The sequence below is a fragment of the Phascolarctos cinereus genome, unplaced genomic scaffold (genome assembly GCF_003287225.1).
Source record: "Phascolarctos cinereus isolate Bilbo 61053 unplaced genomic scaffold, phaCin_HiC Scaffold_2;HRSCAF=192, whole genome shotgun sequence".
Classification (NCBI taxonomy): Eukaryota; Metazoa; Chordata; class Mammalia; order Diprotodontia; family Phascolarctidae; genus Phascolarctos; species Phascolarctos cinereus.
The window spans coordinates 334,961,518-334,980,988 of record NW_027555625.1 but is presented as its reverse complement, the minus strand read 5'-3'; the positions used below and the strand labels follow the sequence as shown (position 1 = coordinate 334,980,988).

At 35.7% G+C, this 19,471-nt stretch overlaps 1 protein-coding gene across 10 annotated transcripts in view; it reads left to right on the top strand.

The window, feature by feature from the left end:
- Positions 1–19,471, top strand: part of RALGAPA1 (Ral GTPase activating protein catalytic subunit alpha 1) — a 318,940-nt gene that overhangs the window by 130,047 nt on the left and 169,422 nt on the right. For 9 of the 10 annotated variants that reach the window (XM_020991372.2, XM_078150316.1, XM_020991370.2 and 6 more), the window contains 6 exons: positions 5,463–5,679; positions 9,115–9,291; positions 14,498–14,650; positions 18,376–18,569; positions 18,707–18,805; positions 19,104–19,259. In XM_020991372.2, coding sequence (XP_020847031.1) covers positions 5,463–5,679; positions 9,115–9,291; positions 14,498–14,650; positions 18,376–18,569; positions 18,707–18,805; positions 19,104–19,259 — 996 coding nt within the window. The remainder of the gene's footprint in view (positions 1–5,462; positions 5,680–9,114; positions 9,292–14,497; positions 14,651–18,375; positions 18,570–18,706; positions 18,806–19,103; positions 19,260–19,471) is intronic. The other variant, XM_078150315.1, reaches the window with a different exon arrangement.

Below are 19,471 nucleotides of genomic sequence, written 5' to 3'. Positions count from 1 at the left end.
AATAATCCTTCCTCCCAAGGAGCTTACATTCTGCTTTCTCTGGGGTAAAGAGATGCAACATGTATAAAGACAAATGTATTAAAAATAATTTCAAGTGAGACAGTACCAACATCTGGTAGGAGTAGACAAGGCTTCCTGTTGATTATTGAAGGAAGTTAGGGATTCTAAGACTTGGAAGTGAGAAGGAAATGCATTTTAGGCTTAAAATGGCCTTCTGAATTTTAATAACGGTTGGTCTTTTTGGATTGAATGCTAAATTATAAAGGAGAGTGATATAAGTCTGGAAAGGTAAGTGGGAGCCAAATTGTGGCAGATTGAAAACTTAACAGAAGTTAGGTCTGTTCCCCTAGATATAATGGGAATCACTGAAAAATTTTAAGCAGCGGAGTGCTCAGTCTGCATCTTTGGAAGAATATTTTTACCTCCTTATACGGGATGGACTGAACAAGGAAAACTAGAACCAGGGAGAACAGTCTAGAGAGGCAAAAGGTCTTCACCTTTTTGAAGCAGAATAATGGCCATCTGAGAGGAAAGAAAGGGATAGATATATGCTGAAGATGTGGAGGTAGAATTTGCTGTATTTGGCAGCTGATTGGGTGTTGGAAGAGAGGATGAGTGAGAGAAAAAGAACTCATTTCTTGGTGACCAATGAGACTGGTGACTGCACAGTCCTCTGTCACTTAAATCCAATTCACTTGCATGTCATGGTATCACGTCCCTAATGTCATGGTCCTCTTCAAGAACAAAGGACAAACAGCAGCAGGTGACGAGAAGAATAGTAATAACCTTGGTGCAAATACTGAAGTTTGGAGGAGGTATAGATTTAAGGGAAAATAAAAATTTTGTTTTGCCCTGTTGAATTTGATTCAGGTGACAATGTGGGCCTGGAGTTCAGTACAGAGATTAAAACTGGCAATATAATCACGTGCCGTAAGATCATAGATTTAGAGTCATCTATATAGAGATACGTGAACCCATAAAATTTATGACAGCACAAGAGAATCTTTCTGGGAGTTGGACTGTCAGGAGGATGGCAAAGTGAAATGAAGGCTTTTTAAAGCCTGACAATGTTTGTAGGTTTGCAAGCAAGTGGGGAAAGAGTCATTTCATAAGAAGAAAGGAGTGCTGTAAGGGGGTGATCTTGGAAGAGATGAGATTAAGAGCAAAGGTTAGAAGGGTTAACCTTAACAAGGAGAATGACCATTTCCTGAGAGACAGAGAAAGGAGAAATTAAGTATGATGTAAAGGAGTTTTAAGAAAAGGGTAAGGAGTATGTGTTAGTCTCTGTTTTCTGAGTAGTGTTGAGGTTCTTTGCCCAGTTGAAGGTGAAAGGGAGGGGATACATATAGTGGATTCAAGGAAAGAAGAGAAGTTTTGGAATAAATGTTTTAGAGAGAGTGTGATAGAAAGCTATTCATTCAGTCAGTCATGAAGCATTTAAGTGTCTATTATGTGCCAGGCATTGTGCTAAATTTGGAATAGAAAGAAAGACAAAAGATAGTCTCTGTTTTCAAGGAGTTCATAGTTTAAATAAGGGAAGCAACATGCAAACAACTACACAGACAAGTTATATACTGGTTAAATTGGGGATAGTCTCAGAGGGAAGGTACTAAGATCAAGAACGACTAGGAAAGGCTACTTGCAGAAGGTTGGACCTTAACTAAGACTTGAAAGAAGTCAAGGAAGGCAGGAGGTAGAGATGAGGAGGGAAGAATGTTCCAAGCATGAAGGAAAGTCAGCAAAAGTGCTCCGCCTAAGGAGAATGGAGTATGCTGTGTTGGGTACAGAAGGGTGCTCAGTATTACTGGATCAAGAGTATATGGAGGGGAGTGAGATATAAGAAGACTAGAAAGGTAGGAAGGATCCAGGTTATGATGAGCTTTGAAAGCCAAATTGTTGGATTTTATATTTGATCCTGGAGGTGATAGGAAGTTACTAGAATTTATTGATTGATATTTTGTGTGTGTGTGTGTGTGTGTGTGTGTACACCATGGTTAGACCTATACTTTAGGAAGATCATTTTGACAGCTGAGTGAAGGATGGATGGGAAGGGGGAGAGATTGGAGGCAGGGAAACCAACCAATCAGCATGTATAATAGTCTGAGCATGAGGTGGGGAGGACTTACAGCAAGGATGGTTGTAGTGTTAGAGAAGAAAAGAGAGATATTATGAAGGTAGAAAGCAGAGGACTTGACATCTGATAACATATGGGAGCGTGAGAAGAGAGCAAGGAGTCAAAGATGGGAGGAGGTGGTATTCTTGACTGTAAAATTTAAGGTAGACTAAAAGGATTTCTATGTGTAATGAAGGCCCTAATCAGCTTAGGTAAAATAAATTTGTAGTGGATCTAGTTGGCATTGTTTTATGACTTCAACCAGCAGAATTTACTGTTTGTACTCAGAGATGGAAAGGGCAACGATTAAGCTTAGAGGTCTGTGTATATTTGAAATGGTCAGCCACAGAGTTGAAAATGAAAGGAGGACAGGGAATCTAGAGTAGGGGTAGAGGACTAGGAGAAGAAGACAGGTTAATGGCTAAAGGTTGTGGTGAAACTGAGGAATAGGTTTAGAGGTCTCACTAATGCAACAGCAGTTCTTGTGATGCCTCATAAATTAGTAACCACCCAGTACCCTAGCAACCATGTTGAAGGGACCCACAGTTGGCATTAATCTTGGCACCATTTATTCCTGTTTTTCACCATGGAAAAGTGGAGATAATTTCTAAAACTAAGGAAACAAGGCTTCCCCATGATGTGTCATCTTTACTGACCCAGAATTGTTGATTGGTTGTGCTTCAAAGAATCAAGTTGAATTGAAATTCACCAATATAGTATTTTATGCCAAATATTTGATTAGTCACAGGTTTGATGTTCAGTTGTACAGTCCAACGTGAAGCGTTTTCCTTTTGTGGTGGGCAAATGACTCAGGCTAAGGTCCAAGTGGAGTACAAAAGGGAAACCAAAAGTTTTTATCCAGAGGAAATATCTTATGAGGTTTTGACAAGAACAAAAAAAATTTCTGAAATAAATGTATGGAAGACTTTTACAAATGATGTGATCACAGTACAAGACTGCTTCAGTGACTCCCAATATTGGGTCAGCCACCAAAGATGCTAAATCATAAATTATCCAAATACTGTTGTTATTGTTTATGGCTTAAAGTAAGTTGGGGCTGAAAGAAATGTGTTGATCTTTGACCTCGGAGGAGGGCCTTTGTGATATTTCCACCTTTGCCACTGAAGATGGCATTTTCAAAATGAAGTCCACAGCTAGAGGCATCAACTCAGGAGGGGGGAACTTTGACAACCTCATGGTCAGTCATTTCATTGCTGAGTTTGCGTACAAGTACAAGAGAATAAGTGAAAATAAGAGGGCTGTTCTCTGCCTCTGCAGGGCTTGTGAATATATAAAGCACACCCTCTCTTCTAGTAACCAGGCCAGTGGTATTGATGTTGACTTCCTCTGTGAAAGTTTTGACTTCCATATATCTCTGTCACCTATGCCCATTTCAGAGAGCTGAATGCTAACTTTTTTCCTCGGCACACCGGACTTTTTGTAAAAGGCCGTAAAGGAATGCCAAGCTAGATAAATGATGGATCCATGACATCATCTTGATGGGTGGTTCCATTTACATCCCCAAGATCCAGAAACTTCTGTAAGACTTCTTCAGTGTCAGGGAGCTGAATAAGAATATCAGTCCTGATGAGACTGTTATTTATGGTATGGCTGTCCAGGCTGCCAGCTTGTTTGGGCTTGAATATGAGAATGTTTAGGATTTGCTTGTTGGTGACTGTTACTATAAATGGCTAGATTGAAATGAAGGTAAAGGCCAGAGAGAAGAGAAAGCTGATGAATTGGGAAGCAAGAATCCTCTAGGAGATGTTGATCTGTACACTGAAATCCCTGAATCTTAAGGAAAGGATTGGGGGAGAGAAAGGCTGTTATTCAGATACAGAAGAACTTCTTGAAAAAGGATAGGGAATAACTTGAACATGATCAGTTGCTGTGACAAGGATCTTGACTGGATGATGGAATGAATTTCAAAGAAAAAATGGTTACTTAATGATGGTGAAAAAGAGATAGTCCTTGAAAAAGCTATATATACTCATTGCTTCTGCTCTTCCTTTCACTCTCCTTTAAACCCTCTGCAGTGTGGTGTCTGACCTCATCATTCAATTGAAGCTTTTCCCTAAAGTTAGTGTTGCCTTAATTAGTAAATCTAGTGCCTTTTCTCAGTCCCCATCCTTCTTTATCTCTGCAGCATTTAATACTGTTGTTGACTCTCCTCTCCTGAATGTGTTCTCACCTCTGGGTTTTTGCAGTGCTGCTCACTCTTGCTTCTCCTCTTTACTCTCTGTCCTTCTCAGGCTTCTTTACTGGATCATCATTTATATCACGCCTACTAATTGGGTGTAACCCAAGGCTCATACACTGTGTCTTAGTGACCTCACAAATTTCCATAGATTTATTTATCTTTTTTATGTAGATAACACTCAGACTATACATGCGTGTGTATGTGTATATATGTAAGTTAGCTAATTGATCCATGATATCATGTTGGTGGGTGGTGCCACTTGTATCCCCAAGATCGGGAGCTGAGTGAGAGTATCAGTCTTGATGAGACTCTTTCTCTATGTAGAGTTGCACTATAAAGTGTCTTTTTCTCTGGCATGCTTTCTCTGTCCCTGTGTACATATACACACATGAATATGTATGTATGTGTATGTATATCCCATGTCCAAAACACACTCATTATCTTTCCCCAAAAATTTACTCCTCTGAGTCCCACATAAACAGTTACAAAATCTTTTTGTGTGCATCTTTCCAACATTTGAATGTGTTTTCTTATTTCTACTCAGATAGCTCACAGCTAGCTATGTGACTCTGGAGAAGTCACTTAACTCTGTTTTCCTCAGTTTCCTTATCTTTAAAATGAGCTGGAGAAGGAGATGGCAAACCACTTCAGTATCTTTGCCAAGAAAACCCCAAATGGGATCATGAAAAGTTGGACATTACTAAAAAGCAATTGAATGATAATAGAATAATAATAATAAATGATAGAATCAATATTTTATTTTGGTTATATTAATATGGAAAAATTCTGCTCTCAAACCCTATTATAGTGTTAAATGATCCTTATTTCTTGAAAGTTTTGCCAGCAAAAGCCCTAGACAGTCCTACCCAAATGAAAAAAAATTCACTGTTTGTTGTCCAAGGTTCACCCTAGTTATCCTTTGAGAAGCTTATCACTAGAGGGTTGCTATCAAATGATGAAATATTTTGGCTATGGTAGTTCATGAAGAGTAGCTAATAAATTGGATGGGTTCTAATCTAGGTCTGTGGAGAACAATTTTCACACCATTTAAATCAGGGATTGTTTTGAAATATCTTGGAAAAACCATTAGTTAACTGATGAGGGTGGAAAATATCATATAGAATAAACATGATATTCTTTCATTTTCAGAATATAACAAGAAGAGGGAGCAGTCCAGGCAGCCTTGAAGTCCCAAAGGACCTCCCTGATATACTGAACAAGCAGAATCAGATGCGTCCTATAGATGATCCAGGTGTGCCCTCAGAATGGACCTCTCCTGCCAGTGCAGGCAGCAGTGACCTTATCAGCTCAGATAGCCATTCAGATTCTTTCAGCGCTTTCCAGTATGATGGCCGGAAATTTGACAGCAAGTATCTGGTTTTCTGCTTAGCTTTACAGTTATCTGTTAATTTGTCCTGTTTTCCCACTGTTAATTGCCTAGAGCATGTCTCCATAGCATATTATAAGTATGCCTTAGTTTTTAAAAGTATCACAAAGTGTTATACAGGGTATTCCAAAATTATTTGATTTATTTTACGCTATTAGCTGACATTGGCACTGCTATATACAGTTTGGGCATTCTAAATACTGTAAGAACATCCTACCTTATCAGTACTGCAAACAAGTGGAAATGCAGTTCTTACCCTAGAAAATAAAAATTGATTTAAAAAGGGCAAAAATGAATAGGTTTAGTAGGAATGAGGTAGAGGGAAATATGAAATAGGAAGTAATGATCAGTGAGAAAATTTTAAGCTTAAAATGACACAAAGACTTCTGTATATACCGAGGTGTAAACCACAGAAGTACTTCTCTTTGAATGGCAAGTTTTCCAAATGAAATTATGTGTTTCAGTTTGTCAAAACCAGTTATATATAATTTTGGGGAGAATTCAGCTCATTGCAACAAATGTTTTATTAAGTAAGTATTTATTAAGTAAGTATTATTAAGCAGAGTCGATAGAGTAATGAATTTAGAGTGAGAAAGCCTTTGGAGCGGGGAGGTCCTGCCAGGCTGAAGAGGTGGTATAAAGTAGCCACTAAAATTTTTTCAATTGTAACATGTTAAGATTTATGTCTTAGGAAGATTATTTTGGAAACTGTGCAAAGTAAGTTATACTTTGCTTCCTATAACTTCATGTGCCGAAGTAAGTAGTGCAGAGTATGGTAATGTCTGCAAAGGATCAGCTATATTCCAAATATGATATATTGCGATATTCCAATCAGAATTCAGGATCACTAAAAAAGTTCTGTAGTAGTGGCAAAAATTGAGAAGTGATCATGTAGAAAACTTTGAAGGTTTTTTTTTATAACCTCATAGGCAAAAATTATTCTGTCACTCTGCACTAACACAATTGGCAAATATAGAATATAAAACAAAATGAAAGCATTGAGAGCCAGGTTTGCATATGTGACGAAAAAACACCCCAAAGCAACTCCCTAACATGAATTTCTAACAGTTTTACTGCTTTGGATAAATTTCTGCTTGATGATCAGTCTTTGCCAAGGCTCTTGGGGTTTGGGCACACCTCCTTTTAATATGTGTGTAGCATATTTTCTCTTTAGACTTAAGTCCACTAATCAGTTCTATGCTTAAACTTCCATTAGCAACCACACTTACTCTTTATTTTACTTGGATTATGCCCACAGAATTATCTTTAATTGGTTACTTTCCAGTTTATTTAAAAGTTGCAGGCTTTTCAACTCTGTTTGGAGCAGAGTGTTTATATCTCTATTTTCTGTGTCATGTGGTTGTCTTTTAAAAAAACCTAAGGATATTTTTGAAACTACTATGGTTTCTACCAGATTTAAGTTTACTCTTAATCTGTAGACACATTTTGTTTTGCCTCACTATGTATCATCCTTCTTGTGACTATTTGGGATTTTAAAACATTTAAATCAGTTCAGCAATTTATTACAAGCCTTAAAGAACCTTGTGCTAACTTATTAATAATAAAGCAGTCATTAAAAAATCCAAGTTTTATTGATGCCTTTTGTTTTTCTATTATTGTTATTTTGGGGTGAACTCCTTCCTTTATTCCAGAAACCCTTCCCTAGTCATCCTTACCACGGAACCAAGAAAAACAGTTAAGCAAAACCAACAGACACATCAACCACATATCAGATAGTACACAACACTTTGTACTCATACTCCCCAGAGAAGAGTAGGGAAGTGCATTTCCATCTTTTCTTGGGAGGTTGATTGGTCAATTTCAATTAAACATTTTTTCGCTTTCATTTTAGTGTTCTATTTTATTTACATTATTGTAATCATAGTGTATCTTGTTTTCCTGGCTCTTTGGGTTGCATCATTTTCACATCCACTGTTTTTTCTAATTCCTCATCTTCATTTTTTCTTAATAGTCCCTACTTTTCCACAAAAGGAAGGGAAATGAAACACATTTGCATCTTTTCTTGGGAGTCAAAACTAGTCAGTTATAATTATGTAGTGTTCCACTCTTAGTGTTCATTTCATTTACATTATTGTGATCACTCTGTGTATATTGTTTTCCTGGTTCTACTTACTTTCAGTTTGTATCATTTCATATATGTTTTTCGTTGTTACTCTAAATTCATCATTTTCATCACTTTGCAGGGCAACAATATTCTGTTTAATTTATATGCCATAATTTGTCCAGCCATTATTCAGTCAGTGGACACCCACTTTGTTTCCTTTTTTTTTTCTGACTGTGGCAAAAAAAGTACTATCAATATTTTGTTACATATATAGGGTTTTTTCTTTCTTCTTGTATTTGACTTCCTTGGAGGAGCTGCCTAGCAATGGAATCTTTGGATCAAAAATTAGCAACAGTTCAGTGACTTGTATCACACAATTCATTTTTTTTCCCCAGACAGCTGTACCATATTATAGTTACACCAACAGTATATTGATGTGACTATCTTCCCACAGCTCCTCCATGTTTTTTGTCATCTCTCTCAACTTTCGTAGTGTGAAGTAAAATTTTAAAAAATTAAAAATTTGTATTTCTTTTATGATTATCGATTTAGTACAGTTTTTCATATCATTGTTGATAGTTTGTAATTCTTTTGAAAACTTTTGATATCCTTTGACCATTTTTTAAAAATTAAAGAACAGCTCTTGATCTTATGTAATTGTATTGTTATTGTTATTTATTTGTTCAGGCGTGTTTCTCTGTAAGTGACCTTGTATAGGGTTTTTTTGGCAAAGATAGTGGAGTGGTTTGCCAATTCCTTTTCCAGTGGATTGAGGCATATAGAGGTTAAGTGCCTTGCCCAGGGTGACAGAACTAGTTAGTGTCTAAGGTCAGACATGAACTCAAGTCTTCCTGACTCGTATCTAGTGAGCCATCTAGCTGTGTTAGTTTCCTTTTATTAGACTTTTGATAGAAAGATTTTTTTTTCTAGTTGACCATTTTCCTTCTTATCTTAGCTGTGTTGATTTGTTTATGTAGAAACTATTTAATTTTATGCAGTAAAAATCGTCAGCTTTCTCTTATGATCTCCTCTGTCTTTTTTTTAAATTAAGAATTGTCCTAAGTAATGAAAGTACTTCATTCTCTTCTAAAGCTTTTTATATTTATATTTATATTTACAATTTAAGTTGACTTAGGTGCTTTTCAGTTTTTCTAGCAGTTCTGGTCAGACAGGGGTGTCTTTTCCCAAGTAGTTTATTTGAAGAGGTTTATCGAGCAAGTAGGTCTGTTGAACACTGGGCTACAATATCTGATTATTTCTAATTCTTATCTAATCTTTTCCATTGATCTGTTCTATAAATTGTTAATTTATAGTTGATTAATTTACATTTGAGTCTTATCTATTTATAGATTTTGGCTTTGGAGTTGATGTTGGGACACTATCTTCTACTGAAGTTGATGCAGGTTTAGGACATCAACAAAGTACTGAAGAACTGGATGTGGCAAGTTTGACTACATTGCACATAGATTCTGAAACAAGCAGTCTTAACCAACAGCCATTTTCTGCTGAAGTTGCAACTATTACTGGTAATAATAATAATATTTATATAGCACTTTAAGATTAGTGATGCACTTTACATAGGTTAACATTTGACACGTAAATATATACTTGCATATATTATAATTTAGTAAAGTTACTCATGAATTCTTAAATATATACATGCACAGGCACATATGTGTGTGTGTATACATACATATACACACATATGCATACATGCATACATACTTTTTTTTTTAAAGAAATTAAAAATCCTGAGAAATTTTAGTTATTTTATTGGAGAGTAAAATTACCATTTGGGAATAGTTAAGAGAAATGTAATGAATGCTTTTTTCATTATCATGAATTGTCACTGTAGGCTTTTTATAGACTTTTCAGTTCCTGACTCTCTCACCTTCCCCCATATCCAGTTTGTTGTCAAGCTCTGTTAATTCTACTTTCTTCCGATCTCTCCCATATGCCCCAGAAATGGCATTGTTGCCACCCTGATGCAGGCCCCCGTAATGTCATGCATGAACTGTTGGATAGCCTGCTTAAGTCTCCCAGTCTCTCCCCACTCCAGTCTATCCTACTATGCAGCTGTCAAAGTGATCTTTCTAAAGTACAAGTATGACTGTGTTGTTCACTCCCACCCTATCTCTCCAAAGGCTCCCTATTATCGCTAGCATCAAATATAAAATCCTTTGTTTGCCTTTATAAGCCCTTCATAACCTGGCTCCTTTGTACCTTGTAAGAATGTAACATATTGTTACACTTTATTCTCCTCCATATGTTCTGATCCAGTGACACTGGGTTCATTACAGTTCCTTGTCTCCTGGCTTCCCCTTCCTTCAAGTTTTAGCTGAAATCCCAGATTCCTTTTTGCAATACCTCTTAATGCTAATGTCTCCACCTTGAAAGAACTACCAGTTTATCCTGTATATGCCTTGTTTGTACAGTCATTTGCATGTTGTCCCCTCTATTAGAGCGTGAGCTCCTTGAGAGCAGAGGCTTTTTTTACCTTTCCTTTTATCCTCAGTGCCTAGAATATTGCCTGGCAAATAATAAGTGCCTAATAAATGCTTGTTAATTTTACTTGACTTCCCTAAAAATTCATGTAGTTTGTAGAGTATATTGTCCAGTAGAAGAAGTCTATACCTTATGTAATAATACACTTAAAAGTCTGTGGTTCAAGAATTTTATTCTCACAAGTTTATGAGTTTGGTAAGTCAAGTGAGTGTTTTTCTTAAGGCCTAAATTTTAGAATATACTTATTTCCTTAAATACATACAGTGATCCAGTTTGACTACTTATTTTTTTAGTTGTTAGAAACAAAGCTCAAATTTAGTTTAAGGTTAATGTCAATCCTTGGTATAAATGGTTCAAAAAGCATATAAGGAGGAATGATAAAAAACAATTTAGCATGGAGAGACAAGCTGGTGTAATTGGATAGAGAGCTGACCTTGAAGCTAAAGTTGAAATCTCACCTCTAAGATATATCAGTGACCCTGCACAGGTCACTATGTCATCAACGAAGTTATAAGTATAGTCCCTATTTCCCTATTTAGAAAGAAACTAACACATTTCTGTCTTTGTTGTTGTTATTATTGAGTTATTTTTCTGTCATGTCTGCTATTCTTTATCTAGCATACTCTCTAGGCCTTCTGCCAGGCTGTTTTCCTTCTTTTGGATGCTCACCAGCTTATCATTGTCTTTTGTGATATGTGGTAACCAGACCACATTTTGTGAAATAACTGGATTTGGGGGTTTTGGTTTTGCCCTTTTGTCTTTCTGTTGTTGTTATTGTTCAGTCATTTCAGTCATGTCTGACTCTTCATGATCCCATTTGGGATTTTCTTAGCAAAGATACTGAAGTGGTTTGCCATTTCCTTCTCCAGCTCATTTCACAGATGAGGAACTGTGGCAACAGGGTTAAGTGACTAGTCCAGGATCACACAGCTAGTAAATGTCCAAGGCTTTATTTGAACTCAGGAAGAAGAGTCTTCCTTACTTCAGGCCTGGCATTCTATCCACTGCATCACCATTTTGTTATTATTCAGGTTTTATAAATTATATGACCAATGATTGTTATAACTGTTTTTCTGTATATTAAGAAATTTTGTTGGGAATTTTAAGATCCCACCATTAAAGATGTATACAGTAGTATATTATAAGGGCATTAAAACAAGTATGCTTAGTTATTCATTGGCTGTTATTGGAAAGGTTATTCAACAGAATTTCCTCAAGGTGAAATTTATTTTATTCTCACAAGAATGACTAAATTAAATCTATGTGCCAGATAAATCTGTGTAACTTAAATTAAGGCTAGGGATAAAATTGATACTAGAAAAAATGTGGTTTGCAAAGTGTTTTACACATATTATCTCATCTTTTCCTCACAACAATGCTGAGGAAGAGGTACTGTTATTATCCTCCTTTCATAGATGAGGAAACTGGGGCAACAGGTTAAGTGATTTGCCCAGGGTCATACATCTGGTAAATATTTGAGGCTGCACTTGAACTCAGGTCTTCCTGACCCCACATCCAGTGCTCTATCCACTGTACCACCTAACTGATCTATATAAGCCAGAATTTTTGATTCAAAAACACAGTGCAACAAAAATAATTATTTTGGTTGAGCGCTTATGAGCATTATCAGCCATTTATTATCAGCCATTATTATGTATTATCAATGAAGTCTCTACTATGCACAAGACACAGATATAGGCAGTGAGGATACAAAAGTAAAAAGAAAGGAATCCCTGCATTCCACTGGGGGGAATAAAACATGTACCCAAATAAGTAAATATACAATCCTAGTGCCTTAATGATCACTTAATAAATGATTGTGGACTGATTGAAGGAGGGAGAAATTATTAACTAAAAAAATCAGAAAAGGCTCCATCCATCTCAGCCTTATTCTGCCATGCTTTGTGTCAGTTAGTCTCTTATCTCCTATTCCCTTTTTCCTCTGGCAATCCTTAATGTTAGCAAACTCCACTTCATTCTAGATCTCTTTATTTAATATGCTTTCCAACTTCTTAGGTTAAAGGAAGCTTAGCGCTGCTAGAAAACACAGCATTGTTGGTTACTCTTTCCAATACTGCTTGCCCCTTCTCTCGTGTCCTGACCAAAGAGGAGGAATAGGTATATTCTGTTACTTCTCACTGCTAATTTAATACTATCCCTTTGCCACTATGACTAAGTAGCCTTTCTTGTGGGGTTCAATTCATTGTCTGTTTCAGATTCTTCTTGTAGCCATCATCTGTTATGGTCATTCTCCCTCCTTTCTCAGGGAGTTATGTACCTGGCTTGCAGTTTTCCTCTCCACCCTAATGTCTGTGCAGCCTCCACCCTGTTTCAGGCATTTTATTGTACATAGTAACATCTTCAAGAACTTCTAGCTTCCCAGTTCATCAGTCTTTTAAACACCCAAGATCTATATTTTCATTCCACTTTGCCACTGATAGGAATGGTCATGCACTTAATCCCATCATGACCATAATTGTACCTCCATGAGAGTGAACACTGAAATTCCTTTATCTGATGGTAACTTCCTATTGCCTCATTTCTCTCTGTCTCACTTCTCTGAAACCTGTTCTGTGTCCTTATCTCTGTTCACTTCATTCTATCCTCTTATCAATCACCCCTGCTCTGGCTTCCCTTATCTTCACAGTACTGATCACGTGGTCGACCGTTTCGTATATTCTCTGCCCCCTACATTTGGATTCCCCAGTTCTTTGTAATATTATTAACTACACCTTGCCGAACTATAACTCTGAGTTCTCTCTTAACTCATTACCGAGAGAGAGAGAGAGAGAGAGAGACAGAGAGAGAGAGAGAGACAGAGAGAGAGTGTGTGTGTATAAAACCCAAAGGTTTTATATATAGATATAAAATATCTATAATGCAGTTGAAAACAATGGAACTGAACTCACATTAATTACAATGAACAATCTGATTCTGAAAGACAGAAGGAAGGAAGGAAGGAAAGAAAGAAAGGAAAAGGAAACAGTCATTTGAAAGTGCCTGCTATGTTCCAGGCATTGTGCTAAGCACTTTTACAAGGGTTATCTCATTGATCCTCACAACAACCCTGAGATATAGGTACTGTTAATATTCCCATTTCATAGCTGAGGAAACTGAGGCAGATAGAACTTGCCCAGGAACATACATCTAATAAATTTCTCAGGCCAGATTTGAACTCAGGTCTTTCTGACTCTAGGCTTTGTGTACTGCTTCTTAGCTTAGGGGAGACAACGAAAGCTGTCTTCAGGATTTAAAGGGTTTTCACATAGCAGAGAGATTAGATGTTTTCTGCTTAACCCTAAGGGGCAGAACTAGAAACAAAGCCACCCTGGCTTCTCCTTCTCATTCCTGTGGAAGACATAATTTGATCCAACCTACTTTTAAAAATAATATATCATATTCAGTGGAGTTTCTATTACATAGTTATTATTTGACCAATAAATCAGATAATGTGTATGATGTCCCTGTAACCCTCCAGTTCAAAGCTGCCTTCTTTGGTTGCCACTGTCCTACATGTATGATGTCCCTTTATTAGAATATAGTCTTACTGAAAGCAAGGACTGCCTTACGCTGGTATACATGTATCCCCTATGTTTAGCAAATTTTGTAGGCGCTTAAAAAAATTTTTTTAATATTTTATTTTTTCCCCAGTTGCATGTAAAAACAATTTTAATATTCTTCTAATTTTTGAGTTCCAAGTTCTCCTTCCCTTCTTCCTCTTTCTCTGCGTTGAGAAGGCAGGCAATTTGACAGAGGTTATATATGTGTAGTCATAGAAAACACGTTTCCATGTAAGTCATGTTGTGAAAGAAAACACAAAAGAATGCCCTAAGAAGATAAAGTAAAATATGCTTCAATCTGTATTCAGACTCCACCAGTTCTTTCTTTGAAGATGGATAGCACCTTTCATCATAAGTCCTTCAGAATTGTGTTGGATCATTGTGTTGCTCAGACTAGCTAAGTTATTCACAATTGATCTTCATACAATATTGCTTTTATTGTGTAATGTTCTCCTGGTTCTGCTCATTTCACTTTGCATCAGTTATAGCAGGCTTTAAGAGCTTTAATAGCTTGTTCATTCATTTGTTTCTTTGTCCAATGTGAACACTGTGTATGACTTAAAGCATGTTTTTTTCTGGTGCTTTAAGTGTTACCTTTTTTTTTTTTTTTTGCAACTGGGGAATTAATATGTGCTTTTAAAATGACATTATGAAATTTTATTTACAGGTTCAAAAAGTGTTTCCCCAGTCCATTCTGTTCTGGGATCCAGATCACAGACACCATCTCCTGCTAATCTGAGTGCGGATCACATTGAACAGAAAGACCTGCAATTGGATGAGAAGCTCCAGCACTCTGTTTTGCAAACCCCAGATGATCTAGGCAATTATTTGGAAATTGGAAATTTCCATTTTTCTTTTTCCTCAGCATTAGAATTAAGAGGTTGTTAGTAAAATAATGTTCTTTGAATTGAAGAACATATTTTATGGTTAGTGCAATAGTCTTGGAATCTTCAGGAAAGTTAAATTTTACCATAACATTTTCCTTGCTCTTTAAAAGTGGCTTTGTCATTTAGTTTAAATTGTGACTTAAAAAACAAAATTCCTGCCTGATTACCATTCCACGCCTTAGATTTATTTATTCCATTCTTCATGCATATTAAATTATCTTTCTTTGGTATTTATTAACACAGGTAATAAATAATATAGTACAGTTTTTACTAATACTTTGTGGTGTTTTAGAAATATTTGATAACTTTCCTTTATAGCCAGAGTTTAGGAGAAAGTTGGCTTATTTACCTGGTTTTGAATGGAAAAACTCAGTCATAGTATTCCCCTTTGGTTGATTTTAATTCTTCAGGTTATCAAATTTTACCTAAAGGTTTTATATTTAAGTGATTGTAGAAAGGAAGTAACTCACATTTGTAAGTACTTTAAAGCTTTTAAAGCACTGTTGTCACAACTCTACTGTGAGGTAGGTATTGCACATCTAATTTTTCCTAGTTTGCAGGTGAGGAAATGGAGAATCATAGAGGTTAAATGATTTGCCTAATGTCTCATAACTACTGAATGTCAGAGACAGGTCTTTCCTAACTCCAGAACAATATAGCAATATAACAAAATGGAATAATGCCTGACTATCTTGGACATTCTTATTGCTAAAAATAAGATAGGTAGTTCTCAGAATATGTTAAGTATGTACACAGAGTATCATCATCATCATCATCATCATGGTAATACCTAACATTACATAGCACTTACTATGTGCCAGGCACTATGCTTAAGCACTTTATAATTATTATCTCATTTGATATCCACAACAACACTGGGAGGTAAGTGCTGTTATTATCCCCATTTTACAGAAGAGGAAACTGAGGTGGACAGAGATTAAGGGACTTGCCCAGCATCACCCATTGAACTTAGGTCTTCCTGATGCTAGGCCTACCAGTCTATCCACTTTTACCACCTAGCTGCCCTTAGTCGTGACATTCATGACAGTCATGCTGTTGTCACCATGCCAGAATTGTTTTGAGAATATATTGGATAATTCTGACAAAGGAAGAGATTGCTGCAAGTAACATAGAACCTGACCACTGAGTCATGGAATACACTTTCTCTACTAACAAAATAAAAGCAAATTAAATTCCTGCATTGGTCAGTCAGTTATGCTTTTAACATTTGGTTAACTCTCAATTCACTAGGACATAATTGTCTTCTTCATGATCTCACTGTGCCTCTTGCTAATTCCTTTTAAAAAAATCTACTCTTTGATTGCTGCACTGTTCTTTAGCTTCACTTCAAATGGAGAGAGAAACTTAGGTTATTGTATTTCTTCTTAGTTTTATAAAGGTGTTGATGAGTCAACAGAATTAAAATCTTTGATTTTAGAGGGGCTGTGAGGTTAATTTATGGTTTTATCCAGAATCTTAGAGCACTTCCTCCTTAGTCTTTTAATTTTTAATTTAAAAAACAAAAACAAAAAATCTTGAGTCATTTGTCAGGTTTTTTTAAAGGCTATTAAAGCATGGTTCTGAGATTTGTCATGATCATTAGGAACTATTCCACTATTTAAATATTTCTTCCTGTTCTGTGGTATATTTGCAGAATAGATGTGCTTCAGTAGTACATTGCAGCATCCAATCTGTTGTTTATTGTTTTTGATATTCTTGTAATATGAAAATACAGAATCATTTTGAAAATTACCTCTAACTTCCTTAATTGGGAAGAATAGTCTATAAAGATTTAAGTGATTTGAGAAGATACTAGGAAAAGGGTAGTCATGCTGAGTTTGTAAGGGCATGCCCCTTAAGCTAGTTGGCAAGGCATCCTTCTCAACATCAAATGACTGTACATCCCACAAAGAGTTAATTGTAGAGGTGTGCTGTATATATAGATTTTAAAGGGAATTTTCTTTTTTTCTTATCAACTCGTTATTGGTGATAGTTTTATTTGAGTAATCAGTCCAGACTAATGCATTTAAAAAGTTTACCGAGAACACAGGGAGAAAAAAAAAACAATAAAGTTTGGTAGGGAAAATGTGTTATGTTAGAAATGAAAGAATCTACATCTTAGGAAAAATAAGAATAATTATGTACTGTGTGGTATGTAAAGGCTAGATAATAACTATTTCCAAGAGTATAAAGTTTTTTATTTTTCAAGAGTACTAGGTCAGTGATTTTTAAGTCATTGATCAACTTCCACCAAATAGAACAAGAGAGCATTGGCTCACATTGTAAACAGCAGAAGTAATTCAGGTTACATGTAAGGAAGAATAACTTTCACAGTAAATATAGTTATAGAATTTCTTTATAAATACATTCAATCAAAATTTTAAAAATGTTCGGGCCTGTTAAATAGTTTGGTTTTAAGAGTCTATATGGTCTTGAAGATATTAATGATTAAAACTGCACTAAGAGTTTTAGGACACCCTGCATATAAAAATTTATACTGGCTTTTACATTTTTTGCACATTTTTCCAAGCTTAACTGTATCAAAAATGCCACTGAGATATATATATATATATATATATATATATATATAATATATATATATATATATATATACGCACACACACAACCTAAAATTATGCATTATTTCTCTTTTTAAATATTTTTTAAAATTAGCCCAAAAATGAGTCAAATAATAGCTAACATACACACATATGTGTATGTATGTACATACATACATAACATGTACCTATTTATACCGATATACACACATACACATATGTACATATATCTACACACACACACACACACACACACACACACACACACACACTATGGGCCAGACACTGTGCACTGCTATTTTTTTTTTCTGGTGAGGCAGTTGGAGTTAGGTGACTTGCCCAGAGTCACACAGCTAGGAAGTGTTATGTGTCTGAGGTCAGATTTGAACTCAGGTCCTCCTGACTCTGGAGCCAGTCCTCTATCCACTGCACCACCTAGCTGCACCCCCAGGGCTTTTTTTGTGATGAAATTGAGGCAAACCAGAAGTTAATGATTGCCCAGGGTCACATGAAACTGTTGTCTGAGGCTGCATATGAATTCATGTCTTCCTGATTCCAGGCCCAGCGCTTTATCACCACCTAGTTGCTACAATGAGTTGTAGTCATTTGATGCTTTTAGACTTTTAAGTCCAGAATAGAAAGATTCTACATGTAAAGAGACTAATACATATAAAGAAAACTGCATGTAAAGAGACTGATAGCCTAAGTTTGTAACTCTTAGTTAATGGGAAAAAGTAAGAAATGATACGTAAACTTACTTATATAAATCTGTTCTTAGATTATTTCTAAAATTTTCATCATTTCTGAAAGTAGAAATTTATCTACAATCTGCAACATCACAAAGGAGGATTTGAGTATGTTTCTCAAAACATCCAGTAAGTTTTCTTTTTTAAGTGATGCTTTCAGTACTCAACAGAAATATGTAATTGATGAGTTAGTGCTGTGAATGAAGATTTTGTCAGTATATCAGGATCCAGCTAATCACAATGATCATTGTTTTTCTTATTTTCAAGATGGTTGACTTTTGTTGTCTTTGTTGTGTTTTTTCTTCTTAAAATTCACAGATATTTTATTTACAGTATTGTTGCATTAACTTCTAGAAACAAGTGAGTTCCCGTCTGAATGTTGCAGTGTGATGGCAGGAGGTACTCTAACAGGATGGCATGCAGATGTTGCTACTGTGATGTGGAGAAGAATGCTAGGCATTTTGGGAGATGTTAACACTATTATGGATCCTGAAATACATGCTCAAGTGTTTGATTACTTGTGTGAGCTTTGGCAGAATTTGGCCAAGGTAAATGAAGGGAAAGTGAGATAGGAGAATTTATCATAGAGGAAAAACAACAGATCCTTTGCTTGTGAAATTAATAATGCACTACATAATTGTTTAAGTTTCATAGTTATATTCTTTACCCTTTTAAAAAATTACAGATTAGAGATAATCTTGGCATTTCGTCTGATAATATGACCTCACCCCCTCCACCAGTTTTAATACCTCCTCTGAGAATCCTTACTCCTTGGCTTTTCAAGGTAAGTTCAGTTTTTACTTTTGAAATAAATAGCTGATCGATATTATAAGTCTCTGAAACCTTATAAGTAGGTATATTTCACTGTTCTTTTTCTATAACATTTATTTTTCTAGTTAGTTATTTTTTATGGGACTGCATACACAGTGTAGCCAAAACGATATAGAAATTGGTATGAGTTAAAGCAATTAGAATTAAAGACACTCATAAAATAGAAATATTTAGTTACACTTAAATAGGTAAATATTTTTACTCCCTTCTCCATTTTTCTTAGAAATTTAAAATTGACTTTTTAATTGTAGGCAACTATGTTGACTGATAAATATAAGCAAGGCAAATTACATGCCTATAAACTTATTTGCAACACAATGAAAAGAAGACAAGATGTATCGCCAAATAGAGACTTTTTAACACACTTCTATAATATAATGCATTGTGGACTACTTCATGTTGATCAGGTAAATGTATACTTTCTTAGAAATCCTACCCATTTGCCCTTGATCCTTGGTTCTCTTTACCTTTTTTATGAATTAATATTTCAACTAGCTCTGGAGATGATTTCGTTTTCATTGATTCATTTCACAGAAATGTTATTTTTATTGTTCAATGCAATACACATATTTAGTGGGCATTAAATATTAAAGGTTGATTATTTGTTGTTGAAAAAAGG